This window comes from Mustela lutreola, chromosome X, assembly GCF_030435805.1.
Source record: "Mustela lutreola isolate mMusLut2 chromosome X, mMusLut2.pri, whole genome shotgun sequence".
In the NCBI taxonomy this organism is placed as follows: domain Eukaryota; kingdom Metazoa; phylum Chordata; class Mammalia; order Carnivora; family Mustelidae; genus Mustela; species Mustela lutreola.
Window position 1 is genome coordinate 57,503,411 of NC_081308.1, and position 23,027 is coordinate 57,526,437.

The 23,027-nt window shown below is 40.4% G+C and overlaps 1 protein-coding gene across 3 annotated transcripts in view; it reads right to left on the minus strand.

Annotated features, from left to right (window-relative positions):
* Positions 1-1,571: 1,571 nt before the first annotated feature.
* The window catches only part of ZC4H2 (zinc finger C4H2-type containing), a 67,652-nt gene continuing 46,196 nt past the window's right edge, over positions 1,572-23,027 (minus strand). For 2 of the 3 annotated variants that reach the window (XM_059157807.1, XM_059157805.1), the window contains 4 exons: positions 6,080-6,251; positions 4,012-4,184; positions 2,968-3,130; positions 1,572-1,833 (listed from right to left, as the gene is read on the minus strand). In XM_059157807.1, the coding sequence (XP_059013790.1) occupies positions 1,720-1,833; positions 2,968-3,130; positions 4,012-4,184; positions 6,080-6,251 (622 nt within the window). In that variant the 3' untranslated portion in view covers positions 1,572-1,719. The remainder of the gene's footprint in view (positions 1,834-2,967; positions 3,131-4,011; positions 4,185-6,079; positions 6,252-23,027) is intronic. The other variant, XM_059157806.1, reaches the window with a different exon arrangement.

The window sequence follows — 23,027 nt, forward strand, 5'->3', positions numbered from 1 at the left end:
TAAAGCCCAGTTACTTAACCAGTTATTTAACTCATTTATTTATTTATTTATTTAAGTTATGTATGTATGTATGTATGTATTTAAGTTATTTAGTATCTTACCAGTTATTCAACTCTGGGCAAGTTATTTAATTTCTCTGTGCTTTGGTTTACCTTTTTGGAAAATGGTAATAAAAATACTTAGCTTGAAAGATTGTTTTAAAAATTAAATACAATCATGTACATAAAACATCTTGCAGAGATCTGGCACAGTGTAAATAGTGAATAAATGAGAATTATAACAATAATAAATTATTGTGCACTGGTATGTTTGGTTCCTTTACTTACAGGGTTGAGTGAGTAAAAGTTAAGAGCTACCCAGAAAGGGAAAAGTCACTGTATCTTTTCTATTACGTGGTACTTACAATTGTCAGCATTCACTTCAATGAACAAATGTTTATTTAAAAGAATTTGTACAGACATAACACTCTTACTTTCAAAGAGTGGAGGAACTTTTTATAGTATGAATAAAAAAACAAAAACCACTGGGGCAACTTAAAATTACAGTTAAGAAAGGAAGGGAAAATACCCCCTTTACCCAGTCAGGGACTGAGACTTGGATCTAAAGACAACCCCTATCTCTGTCCTTTAAGTCTGAGAGTGACTTGACTAGCAATCTGATTTTGGTAGAGAGGAGAACTGAAGGCTTGGGGAGTCCAGTGCCTTTTCTTTTGTAAGAGAAGGCCACCAACAGAATCTATTGGAAAGGGGATAGCCTGCAGCTGACCTGAGCTGAGGCTACCTTACCTTACATAAGAGGGCAGACTCAAGAGAGGGAGAGATGAATGGAAGGGAAGTCCCACCCTTTTACATATGTAAAATGGTCAGCACTCACTTGAATCTCAACTCATGCCTCTAACCCCTAGGATATATCATTGAGTAAATGCCAGAATAATGGTTTTGAACAAAAGTGGTTTTGAACATTTGGTAAAACAGATGTGCTGGGCCCTTCTCATCCTAAGGTTTCCCTATGGTAGAGCCCAATGATTTAGGCAGCAAGTTATTTAGGACTTGCAGAGGGAATTTCTGTGACTTATTTGAAAAATGAAGGTAATGGGAAAGATCTCTGGACACACAACCTGTGTTTGAGAACTTCAGCATATCTGGGGGACTGGCATGGAAGTGAACTCCATAATAGCAGCCAAGCCTCCCAAATGAATGGAAAGGAGGGCTTGTCCAACTTTCCTCTGGGCCTTGCTTAGATGAGATTAAATTAGGGGGCATATGAGGAAGATATATACACCAAGTCTTCTGGAAAGTCCAGCAAGAAGACTGTTGTCCCTTCAGAGCCTAAGGCAAAAGTACAGGGAGGGGGCACACTGGAGCCTTCACCTGAAACAAGGTCCTCCTCCAGCCCTCAACCCTTAGGCCCCAGGCCTCAGACACAAGAGGAGAGAATCATATCTGGCCCTCAGCTTCGAACAAGGGCAGGGATTAAAATGTGGGTGGGAGAGAAGGGCTTATCAGATACACTGTCATTGGCACCTGAACCATATCTCTTCTTAAGTCAGAAACCCCAAGAGAAGAAAGAAATAAGAACAAAGTGAGAGGGGTCATGTTTCCATCACATCAAATAGAAAACTCAGTAGAGTTGGGGTAGGGTGGTTTCAAATAAGGACATTAATCACTCTGGCCAAGAGGAAGGGTTATGGTAGCAGAGCTCTATGTGTTCTCCATCTCTTCATTCGTCCTGCTTCCGTTTTGGCTTTTTGGGGTTCCGGGACCGGCTCTTGGCTTTGCACAGAGGACATATAGGTGCATTTCGATGAATTTGTTGATGACATGACAAGCAGGCCTGGTGGAAGAACACAGGATAAAGAAAGTTAGTAATTAGATTCTTCTAGACAATGGTTCAGCCTTCTGATCCCCAAGGGTCCAGAAAGAAATTATAACTTCCCAACAGGAAGAGATTACTACTACTTCTCAACAAGTGAGACCCAAGTAAAGAGGTCAGTGCCAGATGTAAGGGAAGTAAAGGTTATAAGGAGATGAGGGTCAAAGAGAGTTATTGAGGTAAAATATCCAGAATTTGGAAATAAGGCAAAATGAGAATTACATAGCATTTTAACATTATATTGGAACATGGACCAACAGGCCCTATTAAGGATTATTTAATTCTCTAGGATAGGTATCAGTAAACTTTCTCTGCAAATGCCAGGAGAGTAAATATTTTAGACTTTTCAGATTACATTGTGTTAGCTGCAACTACTCAACTATAATTGTTTTACATGAAAGAAGTTACAGATAATACATAAACACACAAAAAAACATATGTGTATGCCAGTAAACCTTTATTTACAAAAACTGGGAGCAAGTCAGACTTGGCCTGTGGGTTCTAGTTTGCTGACCCCTGCTCTAGGAGACTGTCCCTTTGTTTGACTATTTACTATTGATCAGGGCCCAAACTGTGACTTATGCTAATAAGCTACAAATGGTTTTTGCCCAGTAGAAATGCAGAATATTTCTGTTCCAAAGAAAAGATAATCACAAAGGTTATAGTGTATTGCCCTGTAGGACATCAACCAGTTCTATATTTAATTTTGCAAAATTAGTTCAGCATTCCTTTCCTTTTTTTACTATATAGTTATCTGTTTCTCAAATGCTTTTGGAACCAGTTTTGTAATCCTGATGACTACCTCATTAACAACACATTGTCACTATATATTTGCACAGGTCTTATTTCTAACTTTTAAAAATTATGCTTAGGAGAGCCACCAACTTTCCTGCATTGTAGCCCCTTAGGGAATATGAAACAATAAAACGAGATGGTCTGCTATAGCACGTAAACACCAACCCTTCCTCTGTGTCCCAAGCAAAGGCTACTTTAGAAAGGCACCAAATTGGTAACCACAAAGCCCCAGTCCTAGCCTTCCATGGGGCTCCATGAAGATACTTTGCTTCCTCCACAACCCCTAGCCAGATCACTTACCTTCATAGGTGGGGGCTGCTGCCTAAAGGTGGCTGTCTGCCGAGTGTCCTGCTTTCTAGCCACTTGGAGTTGCTGGGCAGCAGCGGCTGCAGCGGCCAGAGACTCAGGGATGGGGGGCTCCTGAGGCTCCGTCTGCCACTCCGCTTTCTGCTTCTCAAAGTAACTTTGGAGATGAAAGACATTAGCTGGATCATTCTGAAAGCAAGGATAACCTTGCCCCTCTTAAAGACTCCATGCCACAGAACCAAAGGGGTTGGGCTGTGGCTCACTATAGAGTTTCTGCACACTCCCCAGGAAAGATTCTTCTCATTGGGTATCTGGGCCATTGTCTGCTGGGAAGGGTAATCTTCCTCCTCCTTGGTTTTGACAGATCCAGAAAATAAAGACTACCAGGGCTATCAAAGTCCTTAAAGGGCATTTGCCTATTGTTCATCCCATGAACCCTTACAATAGTCTCATTAAGTATCCTCAGGCCTTTGTTGACATACTTCTAGGAATATGATGCTCACCACTTTCACAGACAGCCTGCCCTACTTTAAGGAAGTGTGCTTCCTTCTACTGAATTGAACTCTCTCTGTAAGATTAGTGTAGTTCTTAATTCTGGGTCTTAAGATGAAGCTGCAGGCTAGCCCCTGAAGACCATAAATGCCCAGGCTTCTATGTTTTCAAAGGTTTCTAGATGCCCCTGTTAGACCTTGACTTGTGAGGTGACCTGAGTCACACGCGCGCGCACGCGCGCGCACACACACACACACACACACACACACACAGTCATAGACACAGTCTTGTGTTATCAAAATTGCACAAAGAATTTTAAAAATTACTTGGTAATACTAGTCTAATCATCCTAACTTTGATACACAGAGACTTGCCCAAGGTCATAAAATGAGTCCGTAACTAACAGGCCTGAAGCTAGGACTGTGTTACATGACTTTTAAATAAGGCTTTATGTGTACCTATGCACCTCTGTATTTTTGTGTGTGTATGTGTTTGTATGTGTATGTGTTGTGTGTAAGTTACAGGGACAGGAAATAGGCAGCTTACTCCAAGGAGAGCTTCTCCTCCTCTTCACATAGGTCAGGGAGCCTCTGCAGGCCTAGAGTCATGCGTAGGGCATCGACATGTTCCTTCAGTGGCTTATACTCATCATGTAGCCGCCGGGTAGACTCTAGCAACTTATTTAGGTCATTCTCAGACTGTTTGATGGTGTTTTCCATCTGGAACACAGAGTGAGGTAGGTACAGAGAAAAGACACTATCATTCTCTGCAAGGATCTACAGCTAAGTGAATAAAATAGCCCAGGCCCCAGATCCAGACCAATCTATGGTTAAGTCCTTCATTTACCATATATTTATTCTATGTGGCTCTTGTCAAGCCTTGGTTTTTTTCCATTTTTATAAGATGATAACAATAGTTTCTACATCTCTAATCCAGACTGATTTGAGTAAACAGGGAATATTCTCCATTGTCTCTGTGATCTGAGAAACAATAAACTTGAGAAAACTCACTGCCTGGATTGGAAAAAGAATAACAGTATCTACCTCATATAAATCTTATAAAGATTCAGTGATTGAATTTATATAAAGCTCTCAGTAAAGGGGCTACTGCAGAGTAAACTCTCAATAAATGTTAGTTATTATTCAAATATAGCACCTTAAATGAGCACTTAAGAGTTCATTTAGTTCATCCCACCATCATTTTACTGATCAGAGAATTGAGACTCAGAAAGAAGAAACTTAAGAAACTTCCCCAGAGAAATGCTTCTTAGGGGGAAAGCATAGACAAAGACACAGGGCTTAAGCTTCCAAGGCTGGTTTTCAAAATGTAATCACCAAATCAGCAGCATTAGCATCATCTGGAAACTCATTAGGAATGCAAATTCTTAAGCATGGCCCCAGACATATAGAAATCAGAAATCCTGGGGTAGAGTCCAATAATCTATGTTTCAGGAACCTTTTCAGGTGAACTGGATTCATGCTTAAGTTTGACTTCCACTGGCTTAGATTTTCAGCCCCTTTGTGACTAATACTTTTTTATTTGTATTGGATTTGTATACTCTGTTCGCTGGCAGCAGCTCATGAAACCCTGGAATCCTGTGATCTTATGATAGAAAATACCAAGTACCTACTATCCAAATCATAGTCCTATTTCCTTTAAGATCCCAGGCTTGGCAATGTGAGGAAATAAGTATTGCCATAGAAATAAGTTTTCCAAGAATAATAAAAACTCCTTCAAATGTAATTTCTTTTTTGTTTTAAAGATTTTATTTATTTATTTGACAGTCAGAGATTACAAGTAGGCTGAGAGGCAGGCAGAGAGAGAGAGAAGAGGAAGCAGGCTCCCTGCTGAGCAGAGAGCCCAATGTGGGGCTCGATCCCAAGACCCTGGGATCATGACCTGAGCTGAAGGCAGAGGCTTTAACCCACTAAGCCACCCAGGCACCCCTCAAATGTAATTTCTAAAAAAAAAAGAAAAAGAAAAATGTTTCTCATTGTCCTAGGCTCTAAGGATTGGAGAGGACTTTATAAGTCAACACTTCCATTTTTCCTCCTGGTTCATCAATTCTGTAGTCCAGACAGGTGATCATTCAGACTATCCTTGAATAACTCCAAAAATTGGGGAACTTTATCACCTTAGCAGGCAGTTTATTCCCCTGTTTCAGGTATCTCCAAAAGAGAAACTCTAATGAGGGGGCTACACTTTAGTAGGCTGACAAGGATTGTTTAGCTTACTTGGAAGATTTGGAGCCCTTTGAGCTAGACCTCAGAGGCAGCTGCCTGCTCTGCATTACTCCAAGGCTATCTCTCAACTCCCAGACTCCCAGGATAAGAACACAGTAGTGCTGAAAGAGACCTTACAGGTGACTGAATCCCTGTCATAGTAAAGTGAGAAAATGGGGCCCAGGAGAAAGAGGGACTTGTCCAGTGATATATGGTCAGTCAGTGACAGAGCCAGAGCTAGATCTCGAACTCCTGGATTCTTCCATTCCATCACAACTGATGCTTACTTCCCCAAGTTGGCCTCAGCCACATCTCAAGAAGAGGCCATAGTACTCACTACTGTCTATTCCTCAAAGGGCCCAGAGGTAGGCTTCGGGAAGCCATCCACATACCACGTTGATATCAGCATGGATCAGTCGGAGTTCCTCCACATGGGCCATCTTCTCCTGTAGCAGCAGGTCCATCTCCTGCTTATATTCCTTCAGGTGCCTCTCCTCTGATTCAAGGGCCTCAAACTCAGCCTTCAAACGTGACTTGATCTTCTCCATCTGCAGAGTCTTGTTCCTACAATTACCAAAAGCAAGAAACAGACGAGCAGGAAAAGAGAGGAAAATGGGAATGGAGTATGGACTTAGGCCCTCAGCCAAGTCTATTTTTCTAAGCCATCTTTCTAAGCCTTTTTTTCTCCAGCCTCCCCCAAAAGTAGAAGATCCTTTATTCTATGATTGAAGGTCAGTGGGTCTCAAAAGGGGATAATGTTATGGTTTTTGTTATTAGACTGATTCAAGAAAGAGCACTATTGGCATGTAGTGGGCAAGGGCCAGAGATGCTAAATAGACTCTCAGTGCACAGGAAAGTCCCACACCACAAATAACTCCCACCCGAGATGCTAAACATGACCCTTGAGAAACTTTTAAAGGAGCATTGTCCATTAAATTTTCTACAATGACGGAAATGTTCTATATCTATACTTTCCCATACACTAGGCACATGTAGATACAGGGTACTTGAAATGTGGCTAAATCAGCTGAAGAATTGAATTTTGAATTTTATTTAATTTTAATTAATGTAACTTTAAACCATCACATGTGGTTAATTGAACAGCACTACTCTACAGGGTCTACTCCTCTCTTCCAGAAGAGGAAGGGTAATGGAAGAACTATAGTTCATTTCTTTTCCTAAAAAAAAAAAAAAACCTATATATGGTTGTTAAATCCCAATTGTATACTCTATGGTTCAGTAAGTGCACACCTGTGAATTTATTCTAAGGAAATAATTAGAGGAAACAAAAAGTTAATATGCAGGAATACTCATTCTGGACTATGAGCAAAATTGCAATATGTAGGAAGCCATTAAAAGAATCATTATGAAGACTTGTGACATGGAAAATGTTGAAGATATACTCAATTAAAAAGTATATACAGTTAGGTTGAATTTTTCAAAGTATACATGCACAAAGTATACTGGCACAGTTTCAAAGACTTTTAACACCATTTGAAGCCTGCCTAAATGAAAGAGCCACAAAGCTTTGGATGGAGGCTCCTATAGAGCACATTGTTTTCCTCCCACTGGCTCTCTGTGCTCTCTGGTTTTTAGGTACTGCCTAGCTGTTATTCATCACTCAGGTTTAGCATCTCCTGTCCTCTGCATTGGTACTTGGCTTTCATCTTTGCTCCAGCCCATCCCATGGGTGCTCTTGCTCTACACACTGGCCTCTGGCTTTAGCCTGTTTTTGTCTTTAGTTTCTCTCTCCTGTGGATACTGCCTTAAGAGGTGACCATCAGTGGTACAGAACCACAAAGAGTACTGTATTATGTGGATAGAGCAATGGGAGAAAATTTTTTCTTTATTCAAAACTTTTTTTCATATTACTACATATTGAGGGTTCTTGGTATACCTGTTCAACTGTCTTGCAAAGGATGAAACTGATTTGTATTGGTCAATCAACTAACTATTTAGAGTCCCTCCTATCTAGACATTCAATTTCTTCCTCTAGATTACATGCAGAACAATCTGAATTTCATCTATCCTTATCCCAATTTACAGATAAGAAACTAATGAGATTCAAAGTTATACAGTATATCACACTAAGTCGTAGAGCCAGTTTGTGGCAGTGCTCACCCTACAACCTTTTTCTGTATTAAGCACAGCAATATTAGGAAGGGAACACAAGCTTTAGATTCAGGCCTGGATATAAATCTGTGTTCTGCCCTTGATTGGTTATTTGTTTTTAGACAACAATAATAACAGTTGTTATATGCAACTGATGATTTCTTGAACACTACAACTGAAACTCATGATATACTACATGTTGGTTAATTGACTTTAAATTAAAAAAAGGGGGGAGGCAAGATGGTGGGAGAGTAAGGGACCTCAGTTCATCTAGTCCCTCATATTTAGCTGTATATCTATAAAACCATTCTAAACACACATAAATTCAGCCTGAGATGTAAGAAAATACATCTGGAACTCTACAAATGGAAAAACAACAGCTTTTTGCAAGGTAGGAAGTGCAGAATCATGAATCTTCAGGAAATGTTGGAAGATAAAAAGACAGGGGATGGAGCCTCCATAAGCTGGTTACCAGAAGTGCAAAAATCAGAACCATTAGAAACCTTCTCCAGGGAGAGACATCCCTTTCTGAAAAGGGAACAGGGATTAAAAGAGCAGAATTTTACGTGCATCACTGTGGTCTCAGGATACCAGAAACAAAGAAAAACAGGGCTGCCTGATCTGAAAGAGTGTCCAAGCAGTGGAGTGGGAAAACTGGTTATGGTCAGTGAGCCCAGAAGGAACTCTCAGCTCCAGTTACCATAAACTGCAAGGCAGACCAGTAGGGAGGCTGTTCTCTTCCTAAGCACCCTGAAAAAGACTGGGACATGTAGGCCATTTAACATCCCTGGGAGTGACAAAACAGCTGAGCCTATGACTGAGCAACAGCTCTCAGGGCAGTGGTGGTCCCAGAAAGGATAGTAGGATGGCATCCAGCTGTGACCTGGGAGCAGTGAAGCAGGACATGCATGCAAGCTCCCAGTAGCTCCCAGTTGCAGACACAAAGTGAAGTGTTGCTCATGGACCCTGGGGGCTCCCCCAGGATAATTGCAGTGGGGGCAAACGATGAGAGTCTGTGGGTTTGGTGAACACGGAAGTGGAGATGGTTTGACTTGGAGGGCTTACTAAAGAAGTATGGTTGACTTGGAGAGTTTACTGAAGAAGGGGGACCATGATCTTGCAGCTCTGGGCCAGAGATCCTGGCACAGCTGGTTTTGTTCTGACCTTCTGAAGAGGTGAAGAAAGCCACCAGGGAATAAAAGCCACACAGAAGACCAGCTAACCTTAAGCCCATCCCCCTGACAAGGGGTGGGGTAACTCCACCCAAGCAAGACACTAGAAAGCCAAAACAGCAGGCCCCTCCCCTTGAAGACAGACAGGAAGAACTGGTGAATGACAGGCTTATATATCTGACAGGACTGTAAAACTCCAGCACCAGGGGAAAACAAAATATTGAGTTCCAGGTGTTTTCTCCCAAATCATTTATCCCTTAGTCTAAAATTTTATATTTCTTATTTTTATGAACATTTTCCCCATTGCAACTAGAGTTTTATTTTACCAACTTATATTTTTAAATTACCTTTTTACTTTTCCCCCCTCACATCCACATTTTATAGATTTATGCCTTACTCAAGTCCTTTTTTCACTAGAGCCAAAATTCAATCAGGAACAAGATCACACTGCTTTGTCTACCCTATGAGATTATAGTATCTACCCCCCCTTTTTATTGTTTTGGCTCATCTTGGGTTTATTTCCTTTTCTTTGATGGCTTCAAACCACTCCACATTTTTTCCAGGATGAATATGTCTTGGCTCATGGTTGATATTTTGGACTCTGTTCATTCACTCAGCCATCCTTTCCTGGGCAGAATAAAGGAAAGAACCAAAGGCAGTGTTCTCTGCAACAGAGCTAATCGATACGGATATAAGCAAGATGTCAGAGATAAAATTCAGGATAGCAATCAAAAAGTTAATAGCTAGGCTTTAAAAAGTGTAAATGAAAATACAGAATCTCTAAGGGTGGAAATAAGATCTAAAGAGGCCAAACTATGCTATGAATGAGATGCAGTTTAAACTGAATGCTCTAACAGCTAGGGTAAATGGGACAGAAGAGAGAATAAGTGATCTAGAGGACAGGCTAATAGAAAGGAATGAAGTGGAGGAAAATAGAGAAAGACAACTAATTGCCCATGAAGGAAGGCTTCAGGAATTTCATAATGCCTTGAAACAAACCAATGTCCAAATTACAGGGATCTCAGAGGAGGTGGAGAGAGACTCTAGAAGGTCTATTCAAGCAAATTATTACTGAAAACTTCCCTAATCTTGGGAAGGAAACAAGCATTCATGTCCATGAGGCAGAGAGGACCCCTCTCAAAATCAATAAAAATAGATGAACACTCTGACATATAATAGTGAAGCTTGCAAATCTTAAACCAAAGAAGCTATGCTGAGAGTAGCTAGGGAGAGATTTCTTATGTATGGAGAGAGGAACATCAGAATAACATCAGACCTAACCACAGAAACCTGGCAAGACAGAAAGAGCTGGAAAGACATATTCAGGGTACTAAATGAGAAGAACATGCAACCAAGAATACTTTATCCAGCAAGGCTCTCATTCAGAATGGAAGGAGAGATAACGAGTTTCCAGAACACTCAGAAATTAAGAGAATATGTGACAACCAAGCCAGCCCTGCAAGAAATAGGAAGAGGGACCCTATAAGTGAAGACACAACCCATGAGTAATATAGACCAGAAATTTACACAGAAACAGGGACTTTGGGAGAGGGGGGCATGATGGTGACTGAGTGGAGGACTTCATTTAATCTAGTTCCTCAAGTATAGCTGGATATCTATCAAACCATTCTGAATATACATGAATTCAACCTGAGATGTAAGTAGATTTATCTGGATCTCCACAAGCAGAAAAATGACTACTTTTTTTGAAGTAGGAGGTGTGGGATCTCGAATGTTTGGGAAAAATATCTGAAGAGAAGCATAGTGGGGAGGAAGCCTCCACAAGCCTGCCACTGGAAATTGATATAACACTGGAGCCAAAAAAAAATGAAACCCTTGGAAATCCATCCTAGTGAGAGGCACCCTCTTCTGAAAAGGGCACAGGGAGTGAGTAGGGCCAAATTCTAGGTGGACCATTGTGGTTTTGGGGTTCCAGAAGACTCAGGAAGAATGGGAGAGCCTAAACCAATGGAGTGCTTAAGCAATGGAATAGGGGGACTGGTTGTGTTCAGGAAGCCCAGAGGGGGCTTTCAGCTCTGAACACCATAAACTGTGGGGCCAACCTGTTAGGAAGGCCGCCCTCTGCCTGACCATCCTGAAAAAGACTAAAAGGTGCGGGCTGTCAAACATCTTAGGGGAGATATAGAACTGCTTGCACCCATGACAAGGACAGATTTCAGGGCAGAGTGGCCTATGAGGAGACGCTGGGGCCACCCAGGGGTGGGGCAGCACACAGTGTCATCTAGGAGCTGCAGAGGAGGGTGCACATGCGAGCCCACAGCTGCTGGCAGTTGTGGAGTCACATGGTGCAGAGGTGCTCACGGGTTCCCATGGCTCCCTTGGGAGAAGAGCACCTGGTGGGAATCACGGGATTCATCAGTTTGGTACATAAAGACCTGCTCCCATGACTGGGCAACAGCATTCAGGGCAGTGTCACCCCCAAGGAACACTGGGGCAGCACACAATATAACCTGGGAGATGTGGAAGAGGGTGCACGTATGAGCCAATGGATGTTACCAATTGCAGAATCACAAAGCAGATACTTGCAGGTCCCCATGACTCCCCTGGGAGAGGTGGGGGAGGCACGAATTGCATGAGTGTGTAGAGTCTGGTACATGCAGCGGTGGAGAAGGACTGGCCTGTAGAATTTTATGGGGGTGAGGGGTGGACCTCAACATTGCAGCTCTGGGCCAGAGATTCCTGAAAGGCCACATTTGTTGTGACCCTCTAAAGAGAAGCAGAAAGATGACAAGGAATGAACGCTATGCAGCCAATCCACTCACATTAAGCCCATCCCCCTGATAAGGGATGGGACAACTTCACCCAGGAAAAGACTCCTGAGAAGCTAAGAAGCATACCCCTCACCCAGAAGGCAGATTATGAATGATGAGCTTACTTGCCACAATACTGTAAAATTCCAGTGCCAGAGGAAAATCATACAGGGAGGTCCAGGTGTTTCCTCCTGGCTCGCTCATATTTCAGATAAAAATTTTACATTTCATTTTTAGTTTCTTTTCTTATTTTTTCTTTCCTTTTTTTAACCCCACTTCCATTTCAAAAAGATTTGTATTTTCCAGCCTATATTTTTAAGTCACTTAACTTTAATTTTCCTTCTCTATATTTGTTTCTATTTTTATTTTTATTTCTATAACTCTTATTTCTATTTTCTATATATTTTTATAGATTTATGCCCCATATAAGCCCATTTTTCACTCTATTCAATTTTATCTTGGTATGCATGTAAGTTCTGATTTCTTTGCAATTTTGGGAAATAGTGTCTTCTAACACACTGAACAAAAATCAAGCAGGAACAGCCACACCCCCTGCTCGGTTCACATTGAGAGATTATAATCTTTCTCCTGATCCCCTCTTTATTTTTTTCTCTTATCTCTTTTCTTTTTTATTGTTTTGGATCATCTTGGCTTTGGTGGCATATCTGTGATAGTTTCTACCACTTCAGATTTTTTTTGTAGGTGCATTTTGCCTTGGCTGTGGTTGATATTTGGGACTCTGTAAATTCTCTCAACCATCCCTCAACAGAATAACTAGGAGAAGGAACTCCCAAAAAAGAAAAGAGCCAGAGACGACATGCTCTGCTACAGATCTAAGGGATATGGATACAAGCAAGATGTCAGAGATAGACTTCAGGGTACCAATTATGAAGTCAACAGCTAGGCCTGATAAAAGCATTAGCAGCAAGAAATAATCTCTAAGGGCATAAATGAAATCGAATCAGGCCAAATTAAAAAAATCCTATGAATGAGATGCAGACTAAACTGGATACTCTAACAGCCAGCGTAAATGACACAGAAGAACAAATAACTGATCTAGAAGATAAGCTGATAGAAAAGAAGGAAGCTGAGGAAGATAGGGATAGATAGCTAGAAGCCCATGAGAAAAGACTTAGAGAGATCAATGGCACCATGAAACATTGCAATGTCAGAATTATTGGGACCGCTAAGGGGGTGGAGAGAGAGAGGGCTAGAAGATATATATGAGCAAATCATAGCTCAGAACTTCCTTAATTTGGGGAAGGAAACAAGCATTCTTGTCCAAGAGGCAGAAAGGACCCCTTCCAAATCAATAAAAACAGACCAACACCCCAGTATATAACAGAGAAACTTGCAAATCTTATAGGGACAGAAGCTATCTGGAGAGCAGTTAGGGGTAAGAGATTTATGATATACAGAAGGAGGAACATTGAAATAACATCAGACATATCCACAGAGACCTGGCAAGCCGGAAAGGGCTGGCAAGACATAATCAGGGTACTAAATGAGAAGAACGTGCAGCCAAGAATACTCTATCTAGCAAGGCTGTGATTCATAATGGACGGAGAGATAAAGAGCTTCCAGGGCAGGGAGAAACTGAAAGAATATGTGACCACCAAGCCGGCCCTGCAAGAAATATAGTGGGGAGTCTGTAAAAGAAGAATATAGACCAAAAATTTACAGAGACAATCTACAGAAACAGGAACTTTATAAGCAATATTATGGCACTAAATTCATCTTTTAATAGTTATTGTCAACATGAACAGACTGAAAGCTCCCATCAAACAGCACAGGGTTTCAGATCAGATAAAAAAACAGGACCCATAAATGCTGTTGTTTCCTTATTGATTTTATCTTTGGATGATCTATTACTGGGAGTGGTGTGTTAAAATCCCCATCTATTAATGTATTTATATCAATATGAGTCTTTATCTTGATTACTAGTTGGCTTATGTAGTTGGCTGCTCTGTATTGGGAGCATAAATATTTACAATTGTTAGATCTTCTTGGTGGATAGTCCCTTTAAGAATGATGTAGTGTCCTTTTGTATCTCTGACTACAGTCTTTAGTTTAAAATCTAATTTATCTGATATGAGAATCGCTACCCAAGCCTTCTTTGCAGGCCCATTGGCATGAAAGATGGTTCTCCATCCCTTCACTTTCAGTCTGGATGTATCCTTAGGTTCAAAATGGGTCTCATGTAGACAACATATGGATGGGTCTTATCGTTTTATCCAATCTGCAACCCTATGCTGTTTTATGGGAGTGTTTAGGCGATTCACATACAGAGTGATTATTGAGAGATACTTTTTTTTTTTTTTTTTTGAGAGATACGTTTTTATTGACATCATGTTGCCTGTAAAGTCCTTGTTTCTAAAGATTGTCCCTGTAAATTTCTGTTCTATGACTCTCTTGGGTTCTTCTTCTATAAACCTCTCCCCCCTTAATATTTCTTGTAGTGCCAGCATGGTGGTCACATACTCTTTTAATCCTTGCCAGTCTTGGAGGCTCTTTATCTCTCCATCCATTTTGAATGTCAGCCTTGCTGGATAAGTATTCTTGGCTACATGTTCTTCTCATTTAGTGCCCTGAATACGTCTTGTCAGCCCTTTCTGACTTGCCAGATTTCTGTGGACAGGTCTGATGTTATTCTGATGGGCCTTCCTCTGTACATAAGGAATCTCTTCCCCCTAGCTGCTCTCAAGAGCTCCTGTCTAAAATTATGATTCATCAGTTTCATAATCAGGTGTCCCGAGGTCTTTCAAGATTCTATGATCTTGGGGGGGTAGACCTTTCTGCCTCTAGGACATGAATGCTGGTTCTGGAACATTCCCCATATTGGGACAATTTTCATGGAGAATTTGTTCAACTCTATCCTCTAGTCTTCTTTCTTTCTCCTCCTCCTCAGGGATTCCAATAATTCTGAATTTGGAACATTTCATGGCATCATTTATTTCCCTAATTCTGTTTTCATGGCTTCTCAGCTATTTGTTCCAGGCCTCTCCTGATCCCTTTTCTCTATCAGTTTGTCCTCTAGATCACTAATTCTATCTTCTGCTTCAGTTATCCTAGCTGTTAGAGAATTTAGATTAGATTGGAACTCGTTGACAGCAATTTTAACTTCCTCCCTGGTGGCTTTCATTTCTGCCCTAATCGAGTCCATGTTGTCATTAATGGTTTTCTCCAACCTAGCCATTGCCTGGATAATTGTTAACCTGAATTCCCTTTCCAACATACTGTTTATGTCCATATCCAATAGCTGATGGAGAGAGCACAGTCTCTGAATTTTTCCTCTGTTGGGCATTCCTCCTCTTAGTCATTTTGGTGAGAGAGGGCTGAGGGTATGTGTAGCTGAATGTATCAACCATGATCCAGGCAAGATGAACTCTGGAATGCTTTGAACAATCAGGAGTCCCTGCCAAAAAGAAAGGAAAAAGAAAAAGAGAGAGAGAGAGAGAAAAGAAAAAGAAAAGAAAAAAAAAAGAGAGAAGATCCAGCCAGAATGGGCCGCAAAGGTAGAATTTATAAGGCATATGAACTGAAACAGACAAAGAAAGACCAACAATATTAAATGACAAGAAAAAAAGAACCCAGCCAAAATGAAGCCCAAGTATAAGATTTATATCATACCAGAACAAAAACAAATACACAGAAACACAGATAGAAGAAAAAGATGGGAGGGTGGTTATAAATCCTCTGTGTGGGCAAGGAAGGTTATTTTGATTCTTCCTGGGTGTATCTTGAGATCTTTGTTAAAGGACTCAAATTTCCAGAACTAAAGGGGTATTAAAACTGGTTTATATATAGGGGTAGTATTGATTAGGGAAAGAGGATTACTTTTAAGTTTTTCTCTAAATGAATATTAAGAAAAATAGAAAAGCAAAAGAAAAACACAGATATATGTCTCAAAAAAGTTCAAGTTCAAAGGTTATTATGGAATTTGTTGCATTGAACCTCTCATTATGATGGTAAATAGGCTAAAAATAAAAAAAAGAAAATAAGAATAATGTTAATGGATTAAAAGTTGTATCTGAGAAATATACAGGTTTTAGGGCAATACTCGGAGTTTAATATCTTCTTTCCCCTTAATATTGGGGTTTTACAGTTTTATGGGGACCCTATGGTGGTTGTCCTTTCGTTTTCTTTGGCTGGTTTTCTGGGGGGAGGGGCCTGCTGCATTGTTTTTCAGGCATCCTTGCTTGGGTTGAGTTCTCCTGCCCTCTAAGAAGGGGCTGAGCTCTGAGGAAACCGTCCTTTCAGGCTTTTGTTTTCTGGACATTCCCTGTACCTGTTTTTTGTCTTTGTTTTTGTTTTTTTGTTTTTTCCTTTCCCCCCCCCCCCATTGGTGGCTGTTGTCAGTTCTTTGGAGGATTAGAGTTAAGCAAACTGCACCCAGACCTCCATTTCAGAAAGCCTCAGTATGTTCCCCTCTGGATGATTCACAGCACACAGACTCCCCCTCTGCCACCTCCCACCGGCAGAGCACATCCATAGCCACTGTCTCAGGGGTCTCAGGATCTCCTACTTGTCTCTGTACCCCTGTGCCACCAAAGCTGCAAGCAATATTGGTACAGAGAGCCTGCTTCCAGTGGCTGCCTTTGCTGGGCTGCTCTCTGGGCAGGTCTAGGCCGTCAGAAAGATCCCAACCAGAGATAGCAGTGAGATCTTCATTCTGGCCCTAGCTGGGAGTGTTCAGACTCTTGGCCAATCCTAGAGACCACCGGCCAGTCCTAGAGATCACCGTGCCCACACAGACCTCTCTCAGGGGAGTGTGTGGAGCATGGCCCAGGCCCTGGTCGGTCACACAGCAGACATGCACAGTGAAAAAGGTTGTGATTCTAGAGAGCGCTGACTGGTGTCCACTCAGACTCTCTCATGCCCACCTGGGGCTCAGGGCCCATGGCCTGGAGGCTTTGCTGCACTCTCTCTGGCATGAGTGGTCACTGGCAATAGCTGTGCTAGGTCCATGGGCTTAAGCCTGTGGTCATAACTGTCTGATTCTTCCAGTTGCCCCTTAAGACCTTTTGCTCTTTTTGAGTGCTTTTTAACCAGACTTCAAGATAATGCTGGTCCCCAGTCATAGGGCACTGTCATATTGGGGTATTACTTTCCAATGGATGGCCTCTGGTGTCTGCCTCCCCCTTCTGTTTATTCTCAAATATAAGCCTGATTGTTCAAACTCCACTGCTTTAACTCATGACTGGCATCTTCTTCCCCTGTAGAGATCCAGAAGTGTATAATCCTACATCTCAGGCTGATTTCATGGATGTTCAGAGTATTCTGGTAGATAATCAGCTCACTTTAGGGGAAAAGTTGAGACAGCATCTCCTACTTCTCTGCCATCTTGCCCCCATCCCTATTTTCAATTTCTTAAGGAATCTCCACACTGTTTTCCAAAGTGACTGCAACAACTTGCATTCCCTGCAACAGTGTAAGAGGGTTCCCCTTTCTCCACATCCTCTGCAATACATGTTGTTGACTGTCTTGTTAATTTTGGCCATTCTTACTGGCATAAGATGGTTTTGATTTGAATCTCCCTGATGGCTAATGATAATGAGTATTTTTTCATATATCTGTTAGCCATTTGTATGTCTTCCTTGGATAAGTGTCTGTTCATGTCTTCTGCCTATTGTGTGACGTGATTATCTGTTTCTTGCCTGTTGAGTTTGTGGAGTTCTTTATAGATCCTGGATATCAATCCTTGTTTATAGTGTCATTTGTAAATATCTTCTCCCATTCCATGGGTTTCCTCCTGTTGACTGTTTCCTTTGCTGTGCAGAAGCTTTTGATCTTGATGAAGTCCCAAAAGTTCATTTTTGCTTGTTTCCTTTGCCTTTGGAGACATATCTTGAAAGAAGTTGCTGTGGCCGATGTTGAAGAGGTTACTGCTTATGGTCTCCTCTAGGAGTTTTGATAGATTGCTGCCACACATTGAAGTCTTTTATCCATTTCGAGTTTATCTTTATGAATGGTGTAAGAGAAAGGTCAAGTTTCATTCTTCTACACATAGCTGTCCAAATTTCCCAGCACCATTTATTGAAGAGACTGTCTTTTTTCCACTGGATATTTTTTCCTGCTTTGTCAAAGATTATTTGACCATAAAGTTGAAGGTCTGTATCTGGGCTCTCTACTCTCCTCCATTGGTCTATGTGTCTGTTTTTGTGCCAGTACCATGCTGTCTTGGTGCTCACAGCTTTGTAGTAAAGCTTGAAATCAGACAACGTGATGCACCCAGTTTTGTTTTTCTTTTTGGGGGTATCTGCTGGTTCCATACAAATTTTAGGATTGTTTGTTCCAGCACTTGGAAAAATGCCAGTGGATTTTTGATCAGGATGGCCTTGAAGTATAGTTTGCTTTAGGCAGTATAGACATTTTAACAATGTTGATTCTTCTGATCCATGAGCATGTCAATGAAACTAGAAGGTGGTTCTTTGAAAGAATCAATAAGATCTATAAACTACTGACCAAATTGATCCAAAAGAAGAGAAAGAACCCAAATTATTAAAATTATAAATGAAAGGTGAGAGATCATGACTAACACCAAGAAATAGAAAGAATCATCATAAATTATTTTCAAGAATTATATGTCAATAAATTAAGAAACTTAGAAGACATGGATGCATTCCTGGAAACACACAAAGTTCCAAAACTGAATTAAGAAGATACTGACAATTGAATAGACCAATATCTAGTAACAAGACTGAATCAGTGATCAAAAACCTCCCTAAAAACAAGAGCTCAGGACCTGAAAGATTCCCTGGGGAATTCTAACAAACATTCAAAGAAGAAATAATACCTATTCTTTTGAAGCTGTTTCAAAAAATAGAAACAGAAGGAATACTTCCAGACTCTTTTTATGAAGCCAGCATTACCCTGAGCCCTAAACCAGGAAAATAACCCACCAAAAAGGAGAATTTCAAACTAATATCTGATGAATATGGATGCTATGATTCTCAACAAGATCTTAGCTAATGGGATCCAACAGTACATTAATAATATTATCCTCCATGACCAGGTAGGATTTATTAATGGGAGGCAGGGGTTGTTCAACATTTCCAGATCAATCAGTGTGATAGAACAAAACAATAAGAGAAGAGAGAAGAACGACATGGTCCTCTCAATTGATGCAAAAAAAGCATTTGACAAGTTACAGCATCTGTTCCTGATTAAAAATCTTCAAGGTATAGGTATAGAGGGAACATTCCTCAACTTCATAAAATCCAACTATGAAAGGCCCACAGTTAATATTATTTTCAATAGGGAAAAGCGGACAGCCTTCCCTTTGAGATCAGAAACATAACAAGGATTCCCACTCTCACCACTCTTGTTCAATGTAGTACTAGAAGTTCTAGCAACAGCATTCAGACAACAAAAAGGAATAAACATTATTCAAATTGGTAAAGAAGTCAAACTTTCTCTTTTCACAGATGACATGATACTTTATATGGAAAACCCAAAAGACACCACCCACAAACTACTAGAACTCATAGACCAATACAGTAATGTGGCAGGATGCAAAATAAATGCAAAGAAATCAGTTGCTTTCTTGTACTCTAATAATAGGAAGGGGAATTAGAGAATTGATTCCATTTACTATAGCACCAAGAACCATAAGATACCTAGGAATAAACCTAACCAAAGAGGTAAAGGATCTGTACTCGAGGAACTACAGAACACTCATGAAAGAAATTGAAAAAGACATAAAAAGATGAAATATGATTCCATGCTGATGGATCAAAAACATAAACATCGTTAAGAAGTTTATACTGCCTAGAGCAATCTATACTTTCAATGGCATTCCAATCAAAATTCCACCAGCATTTTTCAAAGAGCTGGAACAAACAGTCCTAAAATTTGTATGGAACCAGAAGAGATCCTGAATTGCTAAGGAAATTGTGGAAAAGGAAAACAAAACTGGGTGCATCACATTGTCTGATTTCAAGCTTTACTACAAACTGTGAGCACCAAGACAGCATGGTACTGGTACAAAAACAGACACATAGACCAGTGGAGCAGAGTAGAGAGCCCAGATACAGACCTTCAACTTTATGGTCAAATAATCTTTGACAAAGCAGGAAAAAATATCCAGTGGAAAAAAGACAGTCCCTTCAATAAATGGTGCTGGGAAAATTGGACAGCTATGTGTAGAAGAATGAAACTTGACCATTCTCTTACACCGTTCACAAAGATAAACTCAAAATGGATAAAAGACATGAATGTGAGGCAGGAATCCATCAGAATCCTAGAGGAGAACATAAGCAGTAACCTCTTCAACATCAGCCACAGCAACTTCTTTCAAGATATGTCTCCAAAGGAAAGGAAACAAAAGCGAAAATGAACTTTTGGGACTTCATCAAGATCAAAAGCTTCTACACAACAAAGGAAGCAGTCAAAAAAACAAAAAGGTAACCCACGGAATGGGAGAAGATTTTTGCAAATGGGACTACAAAGGGCTGATATCCAAGATCTATACAAACTCGTCAAACTCAACACACACAAAACTGAAGATCACGTTGCACAATGGGCAGAAGACATGAGCAGACACTTCTTCAAAGAAGACAGACAAATGGCTAACAGACATATGAAAAAGTGTTCCTCATCATTAGCCATCAGGGAGATTTAAATCAAAATGATATTGAGATATCACCTTACACCACTTAGAATGGCCAAAATTAACAAGACAGTAAACAACATGTGTTGGAGAGGATATGGAGAAAGGGGAACCCTCTTATACTACTGGTGAGAATGCAAGTTGGTGCAGCCATTTTGAAAAACAGTGTGGAGATTCCTTAAGAAATTAAAAATAGAGCTTCTGTATGACTCTGTAATTGCACTACAGGGTATTTACCCCAAAGATACAGATGCAGTGAACAGAAGGGCCATCTGTACCCCAATGTTCATAGCTGCAATGCTGCAGTTGCCAAACTGTGGAAAGAGCCAGGATGCCCTTCAATGGACAAATGAATAAAGAAGATGTGGCCCATATATACTATGGAATATTATGCCTCCATCAGAATGGATGAATATCCAACTCTTGTATCAACATGAACAGGACTGGAAGAGATTATGCTGAGTGAAATAAGTCAAGCAGAGAAAGTCAATTATCATATGGTTTCACTTATTTGTGGAGCATAAGAAATAACATGGAGGACATGGGGAGATGGAGAGGAGAAGGGAGTTGAGGAAAATGGAGGGGGAGAAGAACCATGAGAGACTGTGGACTCTGAGAAATAAACTGCGGGTTTTGGAGGGGCATGGGGTGGGGGACTGGGTGAGCCTGGTGGTGAGTACTATGAGGGCTTATGTTGCATGGAGCACTGGGTTTGGTGCATAAACAATGAATTCTGGAACACTGAAAACAAATTAAAAAAAAAAAAAAAAAGCAGGACCCATCCATATGTTGTCTACAAGAGACTCACTTTGAGCCTAAAGAAAACTCCAGATTGAAAATAAGGAGATGGTAAACCATTTATCATGCCAACTGACCTCAAAAGAGACCTGGGGTAGCAATCCATTTATCAGACAAATTAGATATTAAACGAAAGGCAGTAGTAAGAGATGTAAAAGTACACTATATCATATTTAAAGGCTTTATCCAATAAAAAAATCTAACAGTTGTAAATATCTATGCCCCCAATATGGGAGCAGCCAATACAAACTGTTAACTGGAATAATCATATTTAATAATACATTAATAGTAGGAGAGTTCAACACTCTACTCACAGCAATGGATAGATCATGTAGGCAAAAGATCAATGAAGAAACAAGACCTTTGAAGGACACATTGGGCAAGATGGACTTTGTAGATATATATAGTACATTTCATTCTAAAACAAGAGACTACTCATTCCTCTCGGGTGCACATGGAACCTTCTCCAGAATAGATCACACACTGTGTCACAAATTAGGTCTCAACCAATACCAAAAGATTGAGATTATTCCCTACATATTTTCAGACCACAATGCATTGAAACTGGAACTCAAGCACAAGGAAAACATTGGAAGGAACACAAACACTTGGAGGTCAGAAAGCATCCTGCTAAAGAATGTGTGGGTCAATCAGGAAATTTGATGCAAACACATGAGAATGAAAACACATAACTTCAGAACCTAAGGGATAATGCAAAGGCAGTCCTTAGAGGGAAATACATAGCCATCCAAGCCTCTCTCAAAACATTAGAAAAATTCCAAATGCACAGTCTAACATTACACCTAAAGGGTTTGGGAAAAAAACAGCAAATAAAGCCTATACCAAACAGTCAATGAGAAGTAATAAAGAACAGAAATCAATGAACTAGAAACTGGAAGAATAGTGTAACAGAAAAACAAAACTAGAAGCTGGTTCTTTGAAACAATTAATAAGATCGATAAAACTCTGGCCAGAATTATCCAAAAGAAAGAGAAAGGACCTAAATTAGTAAAATCATGAATGAAGGAGGAGAGATCATGACTAATATCAAAGAAATGGAGGCAATTAGTAGAAATTATTACCAACAGCTATATGCCAACTAACTAGGCAATCTGGAAGAAATGGATATAATCCTGGAAATGTATAAACTACCAAGACTGAAACAGAAAAAATTAGACAATCTAAATAGACCAGAACCAGTAATGAAATTGAGGCAGTAATCAAAAACTTTCCAAGAAACAAGAATCCAAGGCCAGATGGCTTCCAAGGAAAGTTCAGCCAAACACTTAAAGTAGAAATTATACCTTTTCTACTGAAGCTGTTCCAAAAAATAGAAATAAAACTTCCAAACTCATTTATGAGGCCAGCATTACCTTGATCCCAAAACCAGACAAAGACCACATCAGAAAGGAGAATTACAGACAAATACGCCTAATGTACCTGGATGCTAAAATACTCAACAAGATCCTAGCCAACAGGATCCAACAGTACATTAAGGAGATTATTCACCACGACCAGGTGGGATTTATTCCAGGGATGAAGGGTGGTTCAACATTTGCAAAACAATCAACAAGATAGATTAACAAAAGAAGAGACAAGAGGCATATGAATCTCTAATTTGATGCAGGAAAAGTATGTGACAAAATACAGCATCGTCTCCTGATTTAAATTCTTCAAAATATAGGGATAGAGAGAACATACCTCAATATCACAAAAGGCATCTATGAAAAGCCCATAGCAAATATCATTCTCAAAGAGGAAAAACTGAGACCTTTTCTTTAAGGTTAGGAACATGACAGGGATGCCCACTCTCACCACTACTGTTCACCATAGTGCCAAATGTTCTAGCTTAAGCAATCAGACAACAAAAATAAAT